General features: G+C 48.3%; 1 protein-coding gene across 16 annotated transcripts in view; it reads right to left on the minus strand.

Moving 5' to 3' along the window:
• Positions 1-15,206, minus strand: part of MYO18A (myosin XVIIIA) — a 106,646-nt gene extending 91,440 nt beyond the window's left edge. For 14 of the 16 annotated variants that reach the window (XM_074018906.1, XM_005583300.5, XM_005583299.5 and 11 more), the window contains exons 1-2: positions 15,121-15,206; positions 754-1,834 (exon numbers count right to left, since the gene is read on the minus strand). In XM_074018906.1, coding sequence (XP_073875007.1) covers positions 754-1,752 — 999 coding nt within the window. In that variant the 5' untranslated portion in view covers positions 1,753-1,834; positions 15,121-15,206. Of the gene's footprint in view, positions 1-753; positions 1,835-11,194; positions 11,544-15,120 lie in introns of those variants that run through there. The other 2 variants (XM_074018909.1, XM_074018908.1) reach the window with 1 other exon arrangement.
• Positions 15,207-25,417: the final 10,211 nt, after the last annotated feature.

The raw sequence follows: 25,417 nt of genomic DNA on the forward strand, positions 1-25,417 counted from the left end.
CCAGCTGTACATCTCAGATGCTCCATGACAGCCCTAATTTGAAATCATTTGTCTTTTTTATCCCCAAGATCTAAATAACATGGAAATACTGTATTTTACCATCCAGATTGTCTCTTGTATCTGGAAGTGACACATGTTAGCCTATACACCCCAATTTAGGGCTCAGGAAATATGGTGCCCAAACCCCTAACCCATCCTTGTAATGGAGAAGCTGAATACTTTCACAGTAATTACTAACCAACAGCAGACCTCTCTCGAGGGCTCCAGAGCTGAAACTAAGGTTCAGGCAGAGTTTGGTCTAGCCCATCACCCTTGAGAAACGCATTATGCTGAATTCAGTTAGGTCAATCCAACAGACACAGAACACTGGAGGGAACCATAAAACCATGAGGCCGGGCCAAACTGCTCAGAACTCTACCGGAGTGAACCTTTGGGGACTTGTCCTCAGCTCCCAGACACAGTTGAGAGACAAAGGTGTGACTCCTTTAATGTCCTTGTCTTTCTTCATTAGGTTAAACATGGTAGGGGTGATGTTTGTAGGGGTGGCACCCCCAGAGGATAATGAGCATGGGGCACCTTCTCCTGAGCTCATGCTTCCCCACAAGCTCAGAGAGCAGCACGGCTTCCCCACTTACACACTGCCGAGCTCTGATCGCAGCTCGTGGGGACCCTGATTACCCAGTCAAGCACAACAGCAGGAGGTACCCACATTCCCCATCCCTGCTCAGCCCAGGTGCCCAGGGAAGCACTCACATCGGATGGCTCCCTCCGAGGTCCCTCGCCGCTCCGCAGCCAGCTCCTGCTGAGTTCGCTGAGCTCTGGAATGGGCTGCACCTTGAGCCGTACGCTGTCCCCTGACTGCCGGATCATCTCCACAATTTCATCCCTGGACTTGTTCTCCACATTGTGCCCATTAATCTCCACCAGTCGATCTCCTGGCACCAGCCCCAAGGCCAGGTCCTTGGTGCCTGCACCAGGCTCAGCAAAATGGACCACCCGCCGATAGGCCTGGCCCTCAGGGCCCCGATCCAGCATGGTTGTGCGCCGCAGGGAGAAGCCAAAGTCTCCAGTGGGCCGTCGTTGCAGCTCCAGCTCCCGGAGGGCAGGTGGGGGCAGGGGCACCACGGGGGGCAGGCGCAGGTCGACTGGGAACTTTTTAGTCACTAGCTCAGGGGCTCGGGATCGGTGCCCTGGTCGAGGGATGCCTGGGCCAGGATGCTGCACCAGCTGTCCCTCTAGAGTCCTCACCTCCACCTGTGGTGAGGGGGCGGCAGAGTGCTCTGAGGGCGTCGAGGTTTCTGAGGCGCTCTCATCCCGGCTACGCTGGGAGAAGGAAAAGCGCTTGACAATCATCTGTGAGTTCTGCTTGGCCAGTGAGCCGAACTTGGCTGCCCGCTGCAGCACCGAGCCACGGAAGCTGCCCTCCTCACCCTTGAGGTCATCGCTGGAGCTGGCTGTGCTTAGATGGCCCGAGTCCAGGATGATGCTGCCCCGGTTACTGTCGGAGTCAATGTCAGTTAGGTGTAGGTCAGAGCCGCTGGCCACCTTGATAGGGATGGGGTTGGAGATTTCCAGGCGCGTCTTGGATTCCCGCTTGGAGGAGCGGTTCAGGTTGAAGAAGCCGCGTCGCAGGCTCATCTCCTCCAGGCTCCGAAGCTCTGCCGCTGACATCCGCTCCTTTTTCTCCTTTTTCTCCTTCTTCTCCTTCCGCCCGCCATCTTTGTCCTTGTCTTTCTTCATTAGGTTAAACATGGTGGGGGTGCTGTTTGTATGGGGTAGCACCCCCAGAGGATTATGAGTGCTTAGCACAGGGCCTTGGTGCCCCACTTTGCTGCTGCAAACAGAAACACAGAGAGAGAAAGGTTATTCGAACAGAGCCTCGTGTGTCTCTAGTCCAGACATAACCAAATGATACAGCTACTCCTCAGTGGGTGCTAGCTATGTGCCAGGCACTCTGCTTTACCCACTATTGTCTCCATTGATTTAATCCTTACAACCTTTCTATAGGTAGTTACTATTATTACCCCATTTTACAAATAAGGAAACTTGAGGCTTAGATAAGGCGGTAAAAGCCCAGATTCCAAAGCCTGTCATTTCCTTGAATCCTTGATAGACCAAGGCTTAGGTGTACCTGGAGGTAGTATGTGGGAGATCTGACCTCCTGGTAAGAGAATACTTCAAGCCAACCTGGGACCTGACTTAAGATTCAAACACAGGCCGGGCAGGGTGGCTCATGCCTGTAATCCTAGCACTTTGGGAGGCTGAAGCAAGAGGATCGATTGAGCCCAGAAGTTTAAGACCAGCCTGGACAACATAGTGAGATCCTATTTCTACAAAAATATTTTAAAAATTAGCCAGGCATGGTGGTGCATGCCCACAGTCCTAGCTATTTGGGAATCTGAGGATTGCTTGAGCCCAGGAGGTTGAGGTTGCAGTGAACTATGATCACACTACTCCAGCCTGGGCAACACAGTGAGACCCTGTCTCAAAAAAAAACAAGATTCGGCCGGGCACGGTGGCTCAAGCCTGTAATCCCAGCACTTTGGGAGGCCGAGACGGGCGGATCACGAGGTCAGGAGATCGAGAGACGATCCCGGCTAACACGGTGAAACCCCGTCTCTACTAAAAAATACAAAAAAATAGCCGGGCGAGGTGGCGGGCGCCTGTAGTCCCAGCTACTCGGGAGGCTGAGGCAGGAGAATGGCGTAAACCCGGGAGGCAGAGCTTGCAGTGAGCTGAGATCCGGCCACTGCACTCCAGCCTGGGTGACAGAGCAAGACTCCGTCTCAAAAAAAAAAAACAAGATTCAAACTCAAAGGAAAAAGAAAAGGGACTTAATGCAACATCACCTCCCACAGACAATATTCGTTTAAGCAACAGACATCCCATTCTTTGGGCTCTTTCCTGAGCCTGTTATCCCTAGAGTAGCACCCTTAGCCACCGCCTAACAGAAGACCTCAAAGGAATCAACATTTATTTAATGACCACCACTGCCTAGGCCTAATACCAGGTACTTTACATGCACTATCTCCTCTGAACCTCACAGCATTCCTGCAAGGTAGATATCATTATTTCCACTGTACAAAGGAGGAAAATGGGACACAGAAAATTAAGTATATGTTAGTTGTCATACAGTTAATAAATGGTGATGTTGGGATTCAGTGGCAAATATTGTGTTCTTTCTAGGGCCTGGGTGACCAAAGTAAAGCAGCAAGAGAAGGAAGGGAAGTTCCAGACCAAACAGAGGATAGACAGCTGCAAGGTGGGGGTGGGGTAGGGTCCACTGGATAAACAGGATCCTAAAAAATTCACATCCTTTTCCCCAGACCAACACCTAAATATAGCCCTAGGAAGAAAGCTGTGGTAGCCTGAAAGAAAATCCCAGTCCCAGGGTGTGTGCAACCTACCCACAACCTACTCAACCCCCTGCACATCTAACAGGACAGGACTGATAAAAACCTGGTGGGAAAGAGTTGACAGAGTCTTTCTTGTTCTAACCAGCAGGGAACAAGAAGAAGAAATAGGCCATGTCACCTAATTGGAAATTAAATGACATTTTTTTCTCTCTCTGAAAGTCTACCCCTCTGAGTTTCAGACATGGGATCTATAATCTCATCCCTTCTAGTAATGGCCTCTTGCCAGGCCCTGGACAGGCCTTTCCTCTCTGTGTGCCCCACCCCCACAACCAAGCAGGCCCCTCCAGGATCTCCAGTCTACTGAGAGGGACCACCCTTCAACCCTGGTACAACGCTCAGGAAGGTATCAAGGTCAGAAGTTCCCAAAGGCCCTAGTGCAATGGCTAATTGCTTCCCCCTGCCCAGCATCCTGACTTGTGCCGCTCCTGGCATACCATCTCATCTCCTTTCTAGAGCAGTGCTGTCCATAAGAAATATAATTCAAGGCCAGGTGCAGTGGCTCATGCCTGTAATCCCTAATACTTTAGGAGGCTGAGGCAGGCAGATCACTTGAGGTCAGAAGTTCAAGACCACTCATGCCTATAATCCCAGCACTTAGGGAGGCCAAGGCAGGCGGATCACCTGAGGTTAAGAGTTAGAGACTAGCCTGGCCAACATAGTAAAACCTCGTGTCTACTAAAAACACAAAAATGAGCCAGGCGTGATGGTGCACGCCTGTAATCTCAGCTATTCAGGTGGCTGAGGCATGAGAATCACTTAACCCAGGAGGCAGAGGTGGCGCCATCTCAGCTCACTGCAACCTCCGCCTACCAGGTTCACGCCATTCTCCTGCCTCAGCCTCCCGAGTAGCTGGGACTACAGGTGCCTGCCACCACGCCCGGCTAATTTTCTGTATTTTTAGTGGAGACGGGTTTTCACCGTGTTAGCCAGGATGGTCTCAATCTCCTGACCTTGTGATCTGCCTGCCTCGGCCCCCCAAAGTGCTGGGATTACAGGCATGAGCCACCACGCCCAGCCTTGAACTTGTTGGTTCTAAATGCTACATGCACAGTAGCTGGGAGTTAGAAAACAGGAAATCTAGGGCCGAAAAGGCACACAGCCAGGGGCCTTGGCCAGGTAGTCTGAACTGATTTGGGGTGGAGGGGTACCTGACAGCCAGCATTCTCTCTTCAGGGCTCTACTGTGACAAGGGGAGTCTCTCTCCTCCTGAATGTTGATGGGGTGTGGCACAGACCTACCATAAACCAAGATGTGGGATCTTCAGCTGTTACCGCCCACCTTATATCTCACCCACCACTGCTTGGATCATCTTAAAGGGATGGTTTAGAAGATAACTCCAGGGGCACTTGTGGGAGAAATGAAGAAAAAAATCCACCTTGGGGACTTGGATGGGACAACAAGAGTATCTTGGCCTCAGTCCAACCACAGAGAACCCAACTGACTATAATGCTGTCCCACCAAGACACCCAATTCTTGGTCTATAATGCTTACCCAATCCTGGCTCTTTGCTAGGGACTAGATCGCTGAGTAGCATGAGTGGAAAGGAGCTCCCAGAATTCTAGGATCTTTGGGCTGGAAAGGTCCCTGAAAAAGTCTCAGCAAAAGCTTGTTCCTCACTGTCATTGTGGCAGTCAGGACAGCAGATGGTCACAGCAGCAGCACAAGGAATGGCGCGCTGGCCAGAAGTTTTAGGAGATTTGGTATCTAGGCCTGGATCTGCCAAAAAATCACCGGGGAACCTTGAGCCTGTCACTCTGCTCAAGGTTGAACTACAGTATGATCTAGATCTCTTCTGGCTCTAAAATTCTAAATATCTAAGTCTCCTGTGGACACAGGTTAAGTTATTAACCTTCTGCCAAAGGCACCCTTCTCATTCCAACCCTGGGGCCTTCAGAGAATTGCGGCTATGTCAGCCCTGCCCTCACTACCTCTGTCCTGCCACCACCGTCTACACAGCTCACAAGGCACCTCTTCCCCACCACCATCCCCATAATCGTCAGGCCTGGCTGTGGACGTTCTCTCCTGACTCTAGACCTGCCTGGCTGCCTGCAGCCTCCCGTCCAGGATCAGATCTACAATGCAACTGCTGCTCTATCGCCTTCTTGTAGACCTTGCACTTTCTGGCACCTCCTGGCCTCAGGTCCAAAGTCTCCAACAGCTCTGATACCACCACCTTCCTACTCCCTATCTGAGGCTGCAGTTTCTATCTGCCTCCCCTTCCTCTCCTACCCTCTCCCTCCACTCCAGTGAAGGTAACCTTACAATTTTCCTGACCTCCTTCTCTGCGTTTCTCTCCTCACCATACTCTAAGTAAAGTTTTTCTTAATTTTAAGAAAAGGAAGGCATCTATGTAAGTTAGGGTATGGACCCGAATTATCTTGATCTTACTATCCCCAAAAACAAAAGGAAAGTACAATCTGTCCACTTATCTGCTCTATCACTTTAAGAGAGTAAGCATCCTGAAGGCAATGACCATTCAACTCAAATATACATCTATCTGTCCATTAGAGAGTGCATAAACAATGTTCATATTCATACAATGGAATACTACTCAGCAAGAAAAAGGAAACAACTAAAGATACACACAATAGGGATTAACTTCAAAATCATGATTTCAAGTGAGAGGGAAAGAAGTCTTTGACAAAGTACATATTGGTATGATGCTCTTTATATGAAGTTCTAGTGCAGGCAAAACTAACCTATGGTGGGGGTAGGAGTGGGATCACATGAGGGAACTTTTTGGGGTGATGTTCGTGTCCTATATATTGATAGCGGTTTGGGTTGATAAGTATATGCATTTGTCAAGTCATCAAATGGTGCACATAAGATTTGTGCATTCAGCCAGGCACGGTGGCTCACATCTGTAATCCCAGCACTTTGGGAGGCCAAGGCGGGTGGATCACGAGGTCAGGAGATCGAGACCATCCTGAAACCCGTCTCTACTAAAAATACAAAAAATTAGCCGGGCATGGTGGCACGCGCCTGTAGTCCCAGCTACTAGGATGGCTGAGGCAGGAGAATCGCTTGAACCTAGGAGGCGTAGGTTGCAGTGAGCCAAGATCGCGCCACTGCACTCTAATCTGGGAGACAGAGCAAGACTCCGTCTCAAAAAAAAAAAAAAAGAAAAAAAAAAGATTTGTGCATTCATTGTTTGTAAATATTCACTCAAAAGAACTATAAATAAATATTGAACTCTAGTGAATGATATATATGTTAAAGTATTTGGGGCGAAATATACTCATGTCTACATTTTACTTTGAAATGCATAAAATTTTAAGACAGCTTGATGAGGTTGGGCAAGGTGGCTCACACCTATAATCCCAACACTTTGGGAGGCCGAGATGGGCAGATCGCTTGAGCTCAGGAGTTGGAGACAAGCCTGGGCAACATGGCAAAGCCCTATCTCTACTCAAAATACAAAAAAGTATCTGGATGTGGTGGTGCCTGCCTGTGGGAACTACTTGGGAGGCTAAGGTGGGAAGATCACCTGAGCCTGGGAGGTCGAGGCTACAGTGAGCCACAATCATGCCATTGCATTCCAGCCTGGGTAACAGAGTGAGACCCTGTCTCAAAAAAAAAAAAAAAAAAAAACATAGCCTGATGGATGGACCAAGGGATAAAGATATGTAAAAGCAAGGATAGGAAAATGTTAATTGTAGAATCTAGGAGATGAAGAGTATTAATTGCAAAATTCTTTAACTTTTCTGAATGTTTGCAGGTCACTGTGATAAAATTTTGGGAAAAAATATGTATCTATCAGTCACTTCCTAAAGGCAAGCAACATAAAGATAAATAAGCCCAGTGTCAGATCTCAGGCTTTGGATATCAAGTAACAAACCTGTGAACAAATCTGAGTAAATAGGGCCGGGTGCGATGGCTCATGCCTGTAATCCTAGCACTTTGGGAGGCCGAGGAGGGCAGATCACCTGAGATCAGGTGTTCGAAAGCAGCCTGGTCAACATGGTGAAACCTCATCTCTACTAAAAGTAGCTGGGCATGGTGGCATGCACCTGTAATCCCAGCTACTCAGGAAGCTGAGGCAGGAGAATCGCTGGAACCTGGGAGGCAGAGGTTGCAGTGAGCTGAGCTCACGCCACTGCACTCCAGCCTGGGCGATAGAACAAGACTCCGTCTAAAAAAAAAAAAAATTAAATACAAATGAAAAAAAATCTGAGTAAATAGCTATGCAATCTCAGGCAAGTCACTTAAGGCCTCCATGCCTCCATTTCCTCATCTGTAAAATGCAGATAATAATGGTACCTACCACCTAAAGGTGGCGGAATTAAATGAAATACATTTAATTACCCTCAGAGAGGTACCTAATAGTAGCAGGGCACATTTTTTGCCATCTAAATGGGACAGCAGAGAGGATAACAGAGTGCACAAATGACCATCAGCACAAGTATGACTAAAATAAGTCAAAACCTTTGTACACGGAAAGTAAAGTCCAAAGAAGTGAAGGTAACTTGATAAGCACAAGGCCAAGCTGGATCACACTGACTTGAGTCCAGAGGGCCCACGTAGCTAGTGCCAAGGATACTATGGACAGGCACTTTGTAGGGACAGAAATACAAATGGCCAACAAACATGAACAGGTATTCAGCCTCCACAATATTCACAGACATGTGAAATTGAGGTATACTATTTTCAATTAGCAGTTTAGTAAAAACTATGAAGGTTGATAACATCAATCAATTAGGGCATGGGATGCAGGGAGTCTCTCATAAGTCTTGGTAGAAACACAAACTGGTAGGTTGGTGCAAAAGTAATTGTGGTTTTTGCCGTTAACTTTTAATGGCAAAAACCTCAATTACTTTTGCACCAACTAATATATTTTCAGAGGTCAAGTTAGTGGTATCTATGAAAAAAAAATTTTTTTTAAGAGACAAGGTCTTGCTTTGTCACCCAGGCTGGAGTTTGGTGGCTCAATCATAGATCACTGCAGCCTTGAACTCCTGGGCTCAAGTGATCCCCCTGTCTCAGCCTCCTCAGTAGCTGGGACTACAGGTGTGTGCCACCATTACTGGCTAACTTTTTAAAAATTGTTTTAGACACAGGGTCTTGCTATTCTGTCCAGGCTGGTCTCAAACTCCTGGCCCCAAGCAATCCTCCTGCCTCAGCCTCCTGAGAAGCTAGGATTACAGGCACCACCACTGCACCTGGCATATGAAAATATTTATGTACATATTCTTTGGGCAATTCCATTATAAGACATCTATAGGTACATTCACATAATACACACGGCTAATCCTTGCAGCATTGTTTATAATAGCAAGTCTATAAATATAAAAGTCCTTACTAGAGAATAGTAAAACTGGCCAGGTGCAGTGGCTCAGGCCTCTAATTCCAGCACTTTGGGAGGCCAAGGCAGGAGGACTGCTTGAGCCCAGGAGTTTGAGACCAGCCTGGACAACATAGTGGGACTCTGACTCCACAAATTTTTTTTTAAAAAGTAGCTAAGCAGTGGTGCACACCTGTAATACCAGCTACTTGGGAGGTTGACGTGGGAGAATATCACTTGAGCCTAGGAGGTCAAGGCTGCATGAGCCAAGATTCATGCTACCGTGCTCCAGCCTGGGTAGAGGGAGACTATGTCTCAAAAAAAAAAAAAAAAAAAAAAAAAGGCTGGGCATGATGGCTCACACCTATAATCCCAACATTTTGGGAGGCTGAGGCAGGTGGATCACTTGAGGTCAGGAGTTCGAGACCAGCCTGGCCAACATGGTAAACCCCATCTTTACTAAAAACACAAAAATTTGCCAGTGTAGTGGCACACCTGTAATCCCAGCTACTCAGGAGGCTGAGGCAGAAGAATCACTTGAATCCAGGAGGTGGAGGTTGCAGTGAGCCAAGATCATGCCATTGCACTCCAGCCTGCACGAGAGGGCGAGACTCCATCTCAAAAAAAAAAAAGCTAAATTATACAACTGAGCAGTTGTATAATTAAAAGTAAAAAGAATGAAGTAGATTTGTATACACTGACCTGGAAATATTCTATACTATATTGTTAAGTGAAAAAACAGGTTGCAGGATAGTTTATAATTTTGCTAAAATTTAAAAACCTATATTACATGTACATTTGCACAATATTTGCATATATGTAGGAAAAACGTATGCTCTGGGGAGGAGACTGGAATTTTAGAAGGGTCAAATAGACTTGTGTTTCATCCGTATTTTAATTTTTTTTTCTTTTTTTAAATAATAGAGATGGGGTCTCACCATGTTGGTCAGGCTGATCTTGAACTCCTGGCTTCAAGCAGTCCACACACCTTGGCCTCCAAAGTGCTGGGATTATAGGCATGGGCCACCACGTCCAGGCTATATTTTAATTTTTTATAAGAACATTCATCTGGTAAATGTGTATTTGCTTATACCTAGGAGCTTTAGGGAGTCGGATTATTTATCATTTTTCTTCTACCTTTCTTTCATCTCTTTTTTTTTTTTTTTTTTTTTTTTTTTTGAGACAGGGTCTCACTGTGTCCTCCAGGCTAGAGTGTGGTAGTGCAATCTCAGTTCACTGCAGCCTTAACCTCCTGGGGCTCAAGCCATCCTTCCCACTTCAGCCTCCTGAGTAGCCGGGACTACAGGCATGCCCCACCACACTCAGCTAATTTTTGTATTTTTTGTAGAGACAGGGTCTCTCCATGTTGCCCAGCCTGGTCTCAAATTCCTGGGCTCAAGCGAACTGCCTATCTCGGCCTCCCAAAGTCCTGGGATTACAGGTGTGAGCCACTGCGTCTGGCCTCCTACAGGAAACTTTAAAATAGTTATATAAGATGATATTTTATATAACATATATTAAACTATAAACATACATAATGCCTAAAATATATATAATAAGCTTTTTTTTTTTTTTTAATATAATAAGCTTTTAAAAAGCAGTCTGGCCAGCCGCGGTGGCTCATGCCTGTAATCCCAGCACTTTGGGAGGATGAGGCAGGTGGATGACGAGGTCAGGAGTTCAAGACCAGCCCGGCCAAGATGGTGAAACCCCGTCTCTACTAAAAATACAAAAAAGTAGCCGGGCGTGGTGGTGGGTGCCTGTAATCCCAGCTACTCCGGAGGCTGAGGCAGAGAATCGCCTGAACCCGGGAGGCGGAGTTTGCAGTGAGCCGAGATCAGGCCACTGCACTCCAGCGCCGGCAACAGAGAAAGACTCCTCAAAAAAAGCAGCAAGTCTGGAAAAATTCGATCAAAAAATATCAGTGGTCATCTCTGGAGAGTAGGGGAGAAGAAGGGTAACACTTTAGTAACGCTTTAGCTTTCTACCTAATGATTCAACTTTTTTCCAGACTAAAATAAATGTCTGGACAAACTAGTAGGTAATCCACTAACAGTAAAGCTGCAAACAGGGTAATAGTCAGTTTAAGGATTGCCTTCATGTCTTGAAAAAGTTTCGGTGGCTTAGGGGACTTAGTTAAAATAGAGCTCACTGGTGTCTTGTGGCTGTAAGTGGGGACACGTTTAAATGGGTCACCCTGCAGCTAGCAAAAGAAAGAAAGAAAAAAAAAAAACCCCAGGAAATGGAAACTATAACGTTAGAGTCCCAAGACAAGGGTGCCCAGACTTGGCTGTGGCGGATAGATTCTTAGGTCAGTCCTCCTACCCCCACACCACACTCATAAATAAATACAAAGGAAATACTTTCCCGGGAGAGCCGGCCTCTCTCCCTTGACCTCTGACCTCCCTGAGTGGCCGTTTCCTCCAGCCCCGGGGCCCCCATCCCGGCTCTGCCCGGCGCCGAGGGTTGTAGCGGTGGCCGGCGGGGTCGCCAGCACCTGGCCTGGCCGCGCGCTCCAGGGTGAGCCTCCTCCCGGCTGGCTGTGCTGAGCTCCGCAGTGCCGGGTGACTCCCTGCCAGGTCACACGGAGCTTATCTGGCTCCAGGTGTGCTCCCTCACTCCGACTGCACGCTTCTCACGTGACATGAGCCGGCCCTCCCGCCGCCGCGCGGTGAGCCGGGCGGCCCTCGGCGTTTCCCGGTGGCTGGGCCGGCGCAACCGCCCGCGGCGCTTCCCGCTGCGATCCCATCTCCCCCGGAACGCAGCAATCCGGCGGGCAAGGGACGAACGCAAGGGGGAGAGAGCTCCTGCGGCCCCGCCAGGTCCCCTGCTGCTCTTCCAAGTGCACCGTCAATAGCCCTTCCGTGTGACCTTGAGCAAGTCCCCTCCCCTCTCTAGGCCTTCATTATTTCAGCTACAGTATCTTCAAGAGCCTGAGAGCTCAGACTTGGCCCTCAGCCTCTGCTGGGGAGGTATTCTGCTCAACCACACACTGCAGGTTGTAATCCCGCTCTACCTCCGACTTGCTGTGTGACCTTCAGCCCATCATCCAACCTCTCTGAATATCAGAGAATAATCACAATAATCACTTGTAAGTGATGATAAAGTACTTGGCAGAGAGAAAGGGCCCTGGGTCCTGTAAAATCATCAGTCCAACAACCAAAACTGCTTCCTGACTCTAAAGTTTGAAATGTCAAGGGAAATTGACATTTTACAAGCCCTGCATGCAATTCCTACTTCAAGAGAAGGACAGGGAAGTGAAGGTGGGGAGTGGAGGCTCACCAGGTCTGCTCAACACCTCTCCCAATCCAGCTCCTACCTCAGCACCTCCCCACCTCCTCTCATTCAAGCCACCTTGGAAAATGCTAGGGGGGAAAAAAGGTGATAGGGGTGGGGTGTGCAGATCTTAAAGCACCCAGAAGTCTGACCCTAAAGCAGAACTTAAACTCCATCAAGCCCCCTACCAATCCCAAGTCCTGTGGGAACCTGTCAATTACAGCAGACAGTGGGCTGGGCCCTCCTACTGCCCCAAACCTTTAAACTACAACCAGCTAGAGCCCCTCGGTTTTCCCACCATACTCTGGCCTGGGACCCCGGGCCACCAACAAAACCCAGCTCACATGGATGCTCTGGTTCTTGCCTGTGGCGTCCACTCCAGGTGAGAGGATCTGGCTGGGGAGGTCTCTACTTTCAAGGAGTAAGAACAACCCTGCTGCCCTGGAGACCTGTGACACACCAAGTCCGGATGAAGGCTTCCTGAGTTCCAACAACTCCCAGCTCCACCTCAGCAGGGTGGATTCTCCCTTTCACAGGAGCCCCAGTTCTGCCCCACCCAGTCCACCTTTAGGTACCTGCCTCTGGGGGGCCCAGAGTTTTCAGGCCTAGTTTCTGAAGACACATGCACTCCTCAATGAACAGCCACTACCAGGGCCAGTGAGGGGGCCTCCAGGGAACTGGCTGGCTACCCAGACGGCCCAGGAGTGAGGCTGAGAGACCAGGTGGGAGTCAGGAAGGGCATAACCCACATGAGGAAAGTCTGGGGCGCAGGAGGAAGTCCTCAGGCATACACTCTAGCACCTGGGCCAGGCCAGGAGAGAGTAAACAAACTAGACACTCAGAGCTACCAGGCACCAGGTCATCAGCTGTTCAAAGTTCAAAGCTCCCAAAGTAAGTGACCACCAGCCTGTGGCCCCTCCCATGCCCACCCTCCACCCCCACCTACAACCCTTCTCATTCCCCTAATCCCCTCAATACAATAGCTGCCCCCAAAGCCATGGTTTTCCTGGAATTGAGGCCACAACCCCGATGTCCTCAACCCAAAATGGACAAGCACACCTCCACCCGAGGCTATATATAACCCGTCTGTCAAATCCAGAAACCAGGAGGATGTTTCCTGGAAAGCCTTCATCACAAAAAAACAGAGGGGAAGCTGAGGAGGTGGGAAGCCATGGACAAAGAGCCAGTGAGGCTTGTCAGGAAGCCAGAGACCTCAGGAGAGCAACTTTCAATATCCCCAAATAGAAAGTAGCCCCTGAACTAAAAAGGGTGGGGAACATTAGGCCAGGCCTGTTGCTACGACAACGGGGCACCAATCTGCTCAAGAAAAGGGCTCCAAAGCACAAGGGAAAGGCAGCTTGATTCAATGGGCTCTGTACTCACCGTCCTCCTCAGATGATCTTGCTTTTTTTTTTTTTTTTTTTTTTGAGACAGAGTTTCACTCTTGTTGCCCAGGCTGGAGTGCAATGGCGCGATCTCAGCTCACCACAACCTCCGCCTCCCAGGCTCCAGCAATTCTCCTGCCTCAGCCTCCCAAGTAGCTAGGATTACAGGCACACGCCACCACGCCCGGCTAATTTTGTATTTTTAGTAGAGACGGGCTTTATCCATGTTGAGGTTGGTCTCCAACTCCTGACCTCAGGTGATCCGCCTGCCTTGGCCTCCCAAAGTGCTGGGATTACAGGTGTGAGCCACCGCGCCCGGCCTGATCTCGCTCTTAATCATCCAAGTGGCCTCCCCTCCCTTCCAGCGCGCCCCAGTGCATACACAATTCCCAGAGCTCACTCGCCACAGGGGCACTGATGAGGTCTTCTCAGCCACAGACACGCCAGGGGCTCCAAAAGACAAGACGAACCCACACTAACTAGCCCAAGTCATTGGCAGGGTGAAGCGGGGAGGGAACCCAATTCTTTAATTCTGGGTGGCCATCTGAGGGCATGAAGGCCCTAACCAGGACAGTCCCTCTCAGGAAGCATTCCCCGAGCCCTCCCCACACAAACACACACTATGCGGCCAGCGCCAAACACGTGCCCCATTGGTCAAGTGGCCAGGCAAAACGAATACGGGCTCAAAAACAAACTGGCTGTCTTCCTCCCCATCTCCCCCACCCCCCACCTCTGGCTCATTCTGGCCGCAACCTTTCCAACTAATCAGTAAGACACATGTGCCTTGCAGTAGGGCAACTCCCCCATCTCCACCCCCACAACAAAGCCCCAATGCCTGGCCTGTCCCTGCGGGCCTTATCGCACCCAGGAACATGACCCACACTCCTGGCCAGGCTTGGGACCAAGGAGAGCACCCCCACTAACAAGGGGCAGGGTGAGGGGGCAGCCACCCCTACCACCTCCCCTTCCCATTGGCGAAACAACTGGCATGACAGGTTAGCAGGGCGGGGCGTTGGGGCGGTCTCTCCAGAGGCCTGGGGCAGCTTGTCCGACCTTCCCACACGCACCCCACCCCTCTGCAGGGAAAGGTGAGGTGAGCATTCAGTCGCAGGGTACAGCCTGCACTCCCTAATCCCCAAAGCCTGCCACCATTCATCGCCTCATCTTCTGTCCCAAGAGGAGGGGGCCCAGGGAAGCGGGGTCTCTATTGTTTTGCCAGCTGTCTAGCAGCTGCTCCTTTGAGAGGAGCCCGCAGTCGGCCCGGCAGTGAAAGAGTGAAGGCCGCTGGGAGGGATAAAAGGCTGGGTAGAGGTGCTCCCTTTCCCCGCTGCCTTCCTCAGCGCCCCGCTCGCTCGCTCGCTCCATCGGGGGGCCTGGGCCGGGACAAGAGAAGTCCCCCCACCCCCGAGGCTGCAGCCCGCACCCCGCAGCTCCGGGCCACCTGGGCGCCTCCAAGCGCCAAATCCCCCCACACTGAAGGCCACCCTGTCCTGCCTCCCTGCGCCCCCCAGGTTGGCTGGAAGGGCCGGTGGTCCCCCTTCCCCGCCGCTCCCGGTCGGCCCCCACCCCCGGGCGTCGAGCTCCACGGCGCCGCCAGGGACGGGAGCCGGGAGTCCGGGCCGCTGCTTCCAGGGGACAGGGGAGGAGGAGGAGCCGCCGGGCCCCGCCGCCCGCCCGCCCGCCCGCCCGGCCGGAGCCCGCCCCGCCGCCCCACCGGGCCGGGCCCGCCACCGAGCGGCAGCCGCCGCCGACCCGCACTCACCGGCCACCGGAGCCCGCCCGGCAGGCAGCAGAAGCGGAGACGCGGCATCCAGCAGCCTCGGCCCGGTCGGGGCTGGAGCAGAGCGCAGCGCGGCGCAGCTCAGCGCCGCCCCCAGCGACCGCGCCAGCCGAGCCGAAAGGGAGCTCCCTGCTGGCTGCTCTGGGGATAAACGCCCGGCCTGCCTGGCAGCACCAGTGCGCGCCGCCAGACGTGGGCCAGGCGGGCCGGGCGCTGCCCTAGCAGCCTCCGTCCGCAGTGGGCTCTGAAGCCCCTCTCGCTGTGTCTGAGAGAGGCCCTGCCTGGAGTTTCTGTCTGCACTGGGCACTGGAGGCTGTCCGAAAAGGGTCCGAAAGGGGCTGAGTGGCACTGCCCAGGACAGGCACCAGGGTCATGATGAACGTATAGAAGAGGGGCTGTCCAAGGCAGGCACCGAACTCTGCAGGCTGTGTTCAAGGTAGTGCTGTCTAGAGGAAGCAATTAAGTCTTACTGGCCAACTCTTCCCAAGGTGGCTCTGCAGAGGCACACACAGGGCCCTGCTGGATGGTGCCCCAGGCTCAGTCCAGACCAGTTACTGCCTTCCATGTCCCAGATGGCACTGCCAGAATGCACTCCCCAAGGTAAAAACAGACTCTCAATAGCTTGGTCTGATAGAGCCCTGTCTCAAAGTGGAGTGGATCAAGAGGCGTACGGGGCCCGGGAGCCATGGCTGTAAGTGCCACTCACTCCCTGAAGGAGTTCACCAATGCCACGATTAACACTTTCACTCTTTGGAGTGCAGTCTGTCCCTGGGTCCACCGTGTGCTGTAAATATCAAGTGAGCTGCTCTACCCACCAAGAAGACAGTTTATACTTCCTAGGAGAGGCCAAGGGACATCTAGATACCAGGCCTCCAAGATAGGTGCTATGTCTGGAGTTTGGAGAGAGAAAGAAACGGAGACACTTTTCTGGGCAGTGTCCATGCTGGAGTGGGGTGCGCCAGAATGTGGAAGAAACTGAGTGGGGTGGTGCAGGAAGAAGGGTGTAGCAGACAAAGGCAGCTGCTTCCCTAGACAGCCCAAACAGGAACTTCTCCAGGCAAGGGCAGCCCAACCTGACAGACCAGGGAGGGCTGGAGCGAGAAGGCTCAGAAGCAAAGAGTTGAGTAAGAGTTAGAAGTTCCTGAGGAATAGACCCAGGTGGGATACACATTTTGGAATAACATGCAACTCAAACTCAATTTGACAAACTGCCTGCTAAGTGCCAAGTGCAGCCCCAGGCATTTGGAGTGATACAGAAGGAGATCAGACATGGCATATCTCCAGGGAAATCACATGGGGAACAGGTAGAGCTGAGCTGTGACAGTAGCAGGGTTCACCATGCTGGCATAACTTGGATGATGAGATAGGTGCTATGACGGGAGGATTATTTGGCTTGAGGAGTGAGAAAAGCAGCTTCAAAAACATGACATTTGAGGCCGGGCATGGTGGCTCATGCCTGTAATTCCAGCACTTTGGGAGGCTGAGGCGGGCAGATCCCTTGAGGCCAGCATTCAAGACCAGCCTGGCCTTGAACCCCCATCTCTACTAAATGGTGAAACCCCATCTCTACTAAAAATACAAAAAATTAACCAGGCATGGTAGTACACGTCTGTAATCCCAGCTACTTGGGAGACTGAGGCAGGAGAATCTCTTGAACCCGGGAAGCAGAGGTTGCAGTGAGCTGAGATTGCACCACTGTACTTCAGCCTGGGCGACAGAGCAAGACTCTGTCTCCAAAAAAGAAAAAAAAAAAAAAAAAACCAAAAACCCAAAAACATGACATTTGAGGGGAACCTTGCAGGCTAGATAGGACAATGACTATCATTAGTGTTTCCTGAGTACCTACTATATACTGGACACTATCTCTATTCCTCACAATGAACCTATGAGGGAGACATTATTATTATAGATAGGGGTTGAGTGCATGGACTCTGGAGCTGGATTGCCTGGGTTCAAATCTCAGTTCTGTCAAGTACTAGCTGTGTTACTCTGGATGATTTATAAAACCTCTCTGTGCTTCACTTTGTTCATCCAAAAAATTGGGATAATAACAGTGACTCCCTCCCTCAAAATTTGTTTTGAAAATTAAATAAGCTTAGTCTTTTCAACACATGGGGCTTTTCAACAAACTGGACATCCACAAGCAAAAAAAAAAAGGGGTCTAGACACAGACCCTATACCCATCACAAAAATTAACTCAGAATAGATGATACACCTAAATGTAAAACACAAAACTATAAAACTGTCTCCTAGAGGATAACATAGGAGAAAACCTAGATGACCTTGAGTATCATAATGACTCTTTAGATACAACACCAAAGGCACCATGAAAGAAAGAGCTGATAAGCTGGGCTTCATTAAAATTAAAAATGTCTGCTCTGCAAAAGACTGTCAAAAGAATGAGAAGACAAGCCACAACTGGGATAAAATATATGCAAAAGACATCTGATAAAGGATTGTTATCCAAAATATGCAAAGAGTTAAAAACTTAACAATAAGAAAATGAACCACCCTGTTTAGAAATGGGCAAAAAACCTAATCAGACACCTTACCAAAGAAGATATACAGATAGCAGTAAGCAAAAGAAAAGATACTCAACATTGTATGTCATTAGAGAATAGCAAATTAAAGCCAGGTGCGGTGGCTCACGCCTGTAATCCCAGCACTTTGGGAGGCTGAGGCGGGCAAATCACGAGATCAGGAGATCGAGACCATCCTGGCTAACAGGGTGAAACTCTGTCTCTACTAAAAATACAAAAAATTAGCTGGGGGTGGTGGCACGTGCCTGTAGTCCCAGCTACTCAGGAGACTGAGGCAGGAGAATCACTTGAACCCAGGAGGCAGAGGGTGCAGTGAACCGAGATTGTGCCACTGCACTCCAGCCTGGGCAACAGAGCAAGACTCCGTCTCAAAAAAATAATAATAAATAAAAAATAAAAGAGAATAGCAAATTAAGATAACCATGAGATAAAACTACCTTATTTACCTAAATTTGGATTTTGGCCAAAATCCAAAACGCCAACAACTCCAAATGCTAGCAAGAATGTAGAGCAACAGCAACTCCCATTCACTGCTGGTAGCAGTGCAAAATGGTGTAGCCACTTTGAAAGACAGTTTGGTGGTTTCTTCAAAAATGAAACATAGGCTGGGCGCGGTGGCTCAAGCCTGTAATCCCAGCACTTTGGGAGGCCGAGACAGGCGGATCACGAGGTCAGGAGATGGAGACCATCCTGGCTAACCCGGTGAAACCCCGTGTCTACTAAAAAATACAAAAAAACTAGCCGGGGGAGGTGGCCGGCGCCTGTAGTCCCAGCTACTCGGGAGGCTGAGGCAGGAGAATGGCGTAAACCCAGGAGGCGGAGCTTGCAGTGAGCTGAGATCCGGCCACTGCACTCCAGCCTGGGCGACAGAGCGAGACTCCGTCTCGAAAAAAAAAAAAAAAAAAGAAAAGAAAATGAAACATACTCTTACCATACAATCCAACAATCCCACTCCTTGGTATTTATCCAAATGAATTGAAAACTTATGTCCACACATTGATCCTGCACATTGATGTTTACAGCAACTTTATTCATAATTGCCAAAACTTGGAAGCAACCAAGATGAACTTCAGTAGGGAAATTGATAAATAACCTATGGTACATCCAGACAATGGCATATTATGTGGCACTAAAAAAGAAATGAGCTATCAAGCCATGAAAAGACATGGAGGAAACTCCAATGTATATTAATAAGTGAAAGAAGCTGATCTGAAAAGGCTACATATTGTATGATTCCAACTATATGGCATTCTGCAAAAGGCAAAACTATGGAGACAATAAAAAGTTAGTGGTGCCATGGATTAAGGTCGAGGGAGGGATGAAAATGCAAAGCACAGAGGATTTTTAGGGCAGTGAAACTCTTCTGTATGATACCGCAATGTTGAATACATGCGTTTGTCAAAACCCACAGAATGTACAACACCAAGAATGAATCCTAATGTGGACCATGGACTGGGGGATACTGATGTGTCAAGGCAGGTTCATCAGTTATAACAAGTGTACAACTCTGGTGAAGAGTGTGATCACGGGGAAGGCTGTGCATGTGTGGGGGCAGGGGGCAGATGGGAAATCTCTGTACTTTCTTTGCAATTTGGCTGTGAACTTAAACTGATTTTTAAAATAATATTTATTATTATTACTATTTTGAGACAAAGTCTCACTCTGCCACCCAGGCTGGAGTGCAGTGCTGTGATCTCAGCGCACTGCAATCTCTGACTCCCAGGTTCAAGTGATTCTCATGCCTCAGCCTCCCAAGTAGCTGGGATTGCAGGCATGTGCCACCACACCTGGCTGATTTTAGTATTTTTAGTAGAGATGGGGTTTCATCATGTTGACCAGGCTGGTCTCAAACTCCTGGCCTCAGGTGATCCACCCACCTTGGCCTCCCAAAGTGCTGCAATTACAGGCATGAGCCATTGTGCCCGGCCTTGTATTTATTAATTTTTTTAAATTACATGATTTAATATATAAAAAGAACAGTGCCCAGCACATAGTAAGCATTCTATAGCTGTTAGCTTGGTTATCTTTCCTAACTCATAGTTGTGGAAATGAAGCACAGACAGGTTTGTGACTTGCACCCAGCCTGAGAGTAGCAGAGTCAGGATTCAATCTGAGGTCCTTAAGGCTCCAAAGCCCATTCTTTTCCCTATACCATGGCAGTGAAATGAATAGGTATATTAACAACTCTTTTTTTTTTTTTTTTTTTTTTGAGACAGAGCTTCACTCTTGTTGCCCAAGCTGGAGTGCAGTGGCACAATCTCAGCTCACTGCAACTTCCATCTCCCAGGTTCAAGCAATTCTCCTGCCTCAGCCTCCTGAGTAGCTGGGATTACAGGCACCTGCCACCACACCCAGCTAATTTTTTGTATTTTGAGTAGAAACAGGGTTTCACCATGTTAGCCAGGCTGGTCTCGAACTCCTGACCTCAGGTGATCCACCCACCTTGGCTTCCCAAAGTGCTGGGATTACAGGCGTGAGCCACCACGTGCCAGTCAACAACTCTTTTATTTACATGTGTCTACACATAGGACACTCTCTGGGTAGCACATGGTGTCCCTGAGAGCTCTTCTTGCCTGAACCAGGAACCAGTTTCAGACACTAAGCAAAACTGAAACTCCAGGGCAGCACCCGCACTGACACAGTAACTCTGCTTCTTGGTCACTTGACTTTAGTCTTTTCCTTCCCAAATGCCAGAATAAACCCTGCCCTAGCTCTAAGTAAAAGTAAAAGTAAAGCACCCCTCTCCTCTTCGCACAGAAAAAAGCCAGAGCAGTATCCACATAAAATCATCCAGATGGTCATGGGAAGGCCAGTTTTTCCAGAAGATTCCTAAAGTCCTAAAATGATCCGACTTTAATCAAGAAGCCCTCCACCCCAGAAAGAAGCTTGGTAATGAAAATCACTTATATCAAGGGAGCCTATGGGGCAGGCACTATGCTAACCCCTTAATGCACTGTCTCACTTAATTCCCAGAATTACCCTATTAGGGAGATGCTATTCTCATCCCCATTTCACAGATTAGAAACTAGGCTTGGGAAAATGAATTAATTTGTCCAAGGCACTGTGACTAATAAACAGCAGAGCCTGGTATGCTTGCCCTGAAGCTCTGGGCTGCATCCTGGGTAGAGTGGTGAGTGCCTGGGCTTTGGGGCCACACAGAGAGGATGCTTGGCTCTAGCAGCTGCCAGCAAGCTCCTTAGCCTCTCTAAACTTCAATTTCCTCATCTATAGAAGAGGTATAATAATATGGCTGGGCGCAGTGGCTCACGCCTGTAATCCCAGCACTTTGGGAGGCTGAGGCGGGCAGATCACGAGGTCAGAAGATAGAGACCATCCTGGCTAACACAGTGAAACCCCGTCTCTACTAAAAATACAAAAAAAAAAAAAAAAAAATTAGCCAGGCATTGTGGCGGGTGCCTGTAGTCCCAGCTACTTGGGAGGCTGAGGCAGGAGAATGGCATGAACCTGGGAGGCAGAGGTTGTAGTGAGCCAAGTTCCCGCCACTGCACTCCAGCCTGGGGAACAGAGCGAGACTCTGTCTCAAAAAATAATAATAATAATATTAATATTGCCTACCTTGTAAGGGTGTGAGAGAATAAAATAAGCAAATTCATTTAAAGCAATTAGCCCAGTGCTCAAAACATAGTAAGTGGTTAACACGTATTAGGAATTATTAATCTCTCTGAACCTCTATTTCTTCATCTGTAAAACAGAGGCTGATAATAATATGTAGAGTTACTGTGAGGCTTAGAAGAAATAGCAAATGTAAAGTGTGTAAGATGATGCCTGTCCTGTGGTAAGTTACCATGATATGACTCTCCAAAAAGAATTGAAAATAAGCAAGTCTGCTTTTTTAAAAGTCCACAGAATTGCAAATATGCCTGATAGCTGGTGTTGTTCAAACGTCAAAAGCACACTTTTAAATGTTGTTCCTCAAACATTTATTAGCTTATTGCATTTATTAGCTTAAGATCTTTGTGCAGAAACTTGGAGTGTGGGTGGAAAATGTTCTCCCGGAAACTTAAAGCTAAATTCTTAGAGTATAGGCTGAAGATCAGTCCAAAATGAAGAAACATGTCTCTGAAATGAGGTAAAAAAGCTACTAACAGGAAGTCAAACACATACACAAGTAAACAAAATAATATAATAAACTCTCAAGTAGCCAGCATACAACTTCAGTAGTTATCAACTCACAGAAATACTGTTTCAAGTATCTTTCTACCTACTCCCCAACCCCCACACTGAGTATAATTTTGAACCTAATCCCAGATATCAAATAATTTTATATAAAAATATTTCAGGCCGGGCCGGGCGCGGTGGCTCAAGCCTGTAATCCCAGCATTTTGGGAGGCCGAGATGGGCGGATCACGAGGTCAGGAGATAGAGACCATCCTGGCTAACACGGTGAAACCCCGTCTCTACTAAAAGTATATAAAATTAGCCGGGCATGGTGGTAGGGGCCTGTAGTCCCAGCTACTATGGAGGCTGGGGCAGGAGAATGGCGTGAACCTGGGAGGCGGAGCTTGCAGTGAGCCGAGATCGTGCCACTGCACTCCAGCCTGGGCGACAGAGCAAGACTCTGTCTCAAAAAAATAAAAAATTAAAAAATTAAATAAATAAAATATTTCAGGCCGGTTGTGGTGGATCATGCCTGTAGTCCCAGCACTTTGGGAAGCTGAGGCATGCAGATTACTTGAGGCCAGGAGTTCGAGACCAGCCTGGCTGACATGGCGAAACCCTGTTTCTACTAAAAATACAAAAAAATACAAAACAAAAAAATTAGCCTGGCATGATGTGTGTCTGTAGTCCCAGCTACTTGGGAGACTGAGGCAGGAGGATCACTTGAGCCAGGGACATGGAGGTTGCAGTGAGCCAAGATCACACCACTGTATTCCAGCTTGAGCAACAGAGCCAGACCCTGTCTCAAAATAAGAAGACAGGCTGGGCACGGTGGCTCATGCCTGTAATCCCAGCACTTTGGGAGGGTGAGGCGGGTGGATCACTTGAGGTCAGGAGTTTGAGACCAGTCTGGCCGACATGGTGAAACCCTGTCTGTTAAAAAAAAAAAAAAAATACAAAAATTAGCCAGGCATGGTGGCACACACCTGTAATCTCAGCTCTTTGGGAGACTGAGGCAGGAGAATCCTGTGAACCCGGGAGGTGGAGGTTGCAGTGAGCTGAGATCGTACCACTGAACTCCAGCCTAGGCAACAGAGAGACTCTGTCAAGAAAGAAAGAAAGGAAAGAAAGGGAAAGAAAGAATTTCATTGTGTATCTCTAAAAGATAAGGGTTTGTTTTTGTTTTTTGTTTTTCTTGAGACAATGTCTGGCTCTATCACCAAGGCTGGAGTGCAGTGGCACGATCTTGGCTCACTGCAACCTCTGCCTCTGGGACTTAAGTGATTCTCCTACCTCTGCTTCCCAACTAATTGGGACTACAGGTGCATACCACCATGCCCAGGTAAATTTTTGCTTGTTTGTTTGTTTGTTTTGTAGAAACAGGGTTTCACCATGTTGCCCAGGCTGGTCTCCAACTCGTGAGCTCAAGCGAACCGTCCACCTCAACCTCCCAAAGTGCTGGGGTCACAGACGTGAGCCACCACACAGGCCAGGATAATTTTTTAAACAAAACCACAATACAATGGTCATACCAATTTTTAAACAATTTTTTTTTTTGAGATGGAGTTTCACTCTTGTTGCCCAGGCTGGAGTGCAATGGTGCGATCTCAGTTCACTGCAACCTCTGCCTCCCGGGTTCAAGTGATTCTCCTGCCTCAGCCTCCCAAGTAGCTGGAATTACAGGCATGCGCCACCATGCCCGGTTAATTTTGTATTTTTAGTGGAGATAGGGTTTCTCCATGTTGGTCAGGCTGGTCTCTAACTCCCAACTTCAGGTGATCCACTTGCCTCAGCCTCCCAAAGTGCTGGGATTACAGGCGTGAGCCACCATGCCCGGCCTTAAACAATAATTTTTTAATATCGTCAAACATTCCGTTATCTCCATGATGGAATGATCTCCATTGTCTCCATAAATGTCTTTTTTAAAAAATGTGTGTTTGAATCAAGATCCACACATTGCAGTGAGTTGACATGACTTTTAACTATCTTTTAATCTGCAGGTTTCCCTTCTATCTTTTTCTGTTTTCCCCCTGCAACTTCTTTGTTGAAGAAACATGGTCATTTATCCTATAGATTTTCTCACAGTCAGGATTTTTCTTATTGCATCCATGTAGTGTAATTTGATATCCAATCATTGGCAGATAGATCTAGAGGCTTGATCACCTTTGAGTTTGATTTTTTTTTCTTTTTTGGCAAGAATATTTCTTATATCTGGAAGCACACACTATCCAGTTGTCTCTGAAATTATACTCTAAGATATCAGAAATTTATGATTGTCTTCACTTGAAATATAAGAATATAAAAAGAGTCTATCCAGCAACACATAAATGGATAAATGAAACGTGGCATATACATACAATGTATGCACATTTTTATTTAGCCATAAAAAGGAATGAAATTTTAATACAGGCTACAACATGGATGGCCCTTTAAAATGTTGTGCTAAGTGAAAGAATCCAGACCCAGAAGAACAAATATTGTTTGATTCTCCTTATATGATCTACCTAGAATATGTAAATTCATAGAGACAGAAAATAGAATAGAAGTTACCATGGACTGGGGGGGGTGGGAATTGGGAGTCATTGTTTAATGGGTATGGAGTTTCTACTGGGGATTATTTAAAGTTCTGGAAATGGATAGTGGTGATGGTTATACAACATTTTGAATGTACTTAATGCCACTGAATTGTACACATAAAATAGCTAAAATACGGGGATTAACTATTTTATACATAAAATAATTAAGCCCAGGAGTTCGAGGCTGCAGTGGGCTGTGAGCACATCACGGCACTCCAGCCTGGGTGACAGAGCCAGACCCTGTCTTTAAAAAAAAAAAAAAAAAAGGTAAATTTTAGGTTATGCAAATTTTACCACAAGAAAAATTTGTTTAAGAGCCTGGCTATTGCATAGAATATGGCCCCTCTTACAAACCCCTGGTGGCATAAGTTTATGTAGTGGCCTTTCTATGAACCTACAGCCTTACTCTTACACTGATCTGCACATAGCTGTGGGGCTTCTTCTACACTTCCAAGAATTTCCTGACCTCTGCCTAATTCTACAGTGAGCAGCGGATCCATAGCCCTGCCAGTCAGGAGCCCAGCAATCCAGACTATGGACATCTACAACCAGGAGGCAGCCAGGCAAATGCTTCTGGAGTCAAAAGGCTGAGGTTGAGCCCTGCCTTTGCCACTTACACGGCACAGGCAACCTCTCCATCTCCACTCCTGTGCAATTGCAGCTACAAACTTCTACCTCGAAGGGTTATCGTAAGGATCAAATGAGGTCATACAATGGTCAAGTGCTGTACAAAAAGAGCTTTTTGTTATTACGGTTGGAGTGATTCAGAAAGGATCAACCTAGTCACTTGAGCCCAGGAGTTTGAGACCAGCCTGGGCAACATAGTGAGATACCATCTCTACAAAAAATCGAAATGAACCAGGTGTGCCTGTAGTCCCAGCTACTTGGGAGGCTGAGGTGGAAGGATTGCTTGAGAGTGGGAGGTCAAGGCTGCAGTGAGGTGTGATCGCGCCACTGCACTCCAGGCTGGGCGACAGAACAAGACTCTGTGTCAAAAAAAAAAAAAAAAAAGGTTCAACTTAGGACTTAGGTCATCGACTTAAT

Source organism: Macaca fascicularis, chromosome 16 (assembly GCF_037993035.2).
Source record: "Macaca fascicularis isolate 582-1 chromosome 16, T2T-MFA8v1.1".
Lineage (NCBI taxonomy): Eukaryota > Metazoa > Chordata > Mammalia > Primates > Cercopithecidae > Macaca > Macaca fascicularis.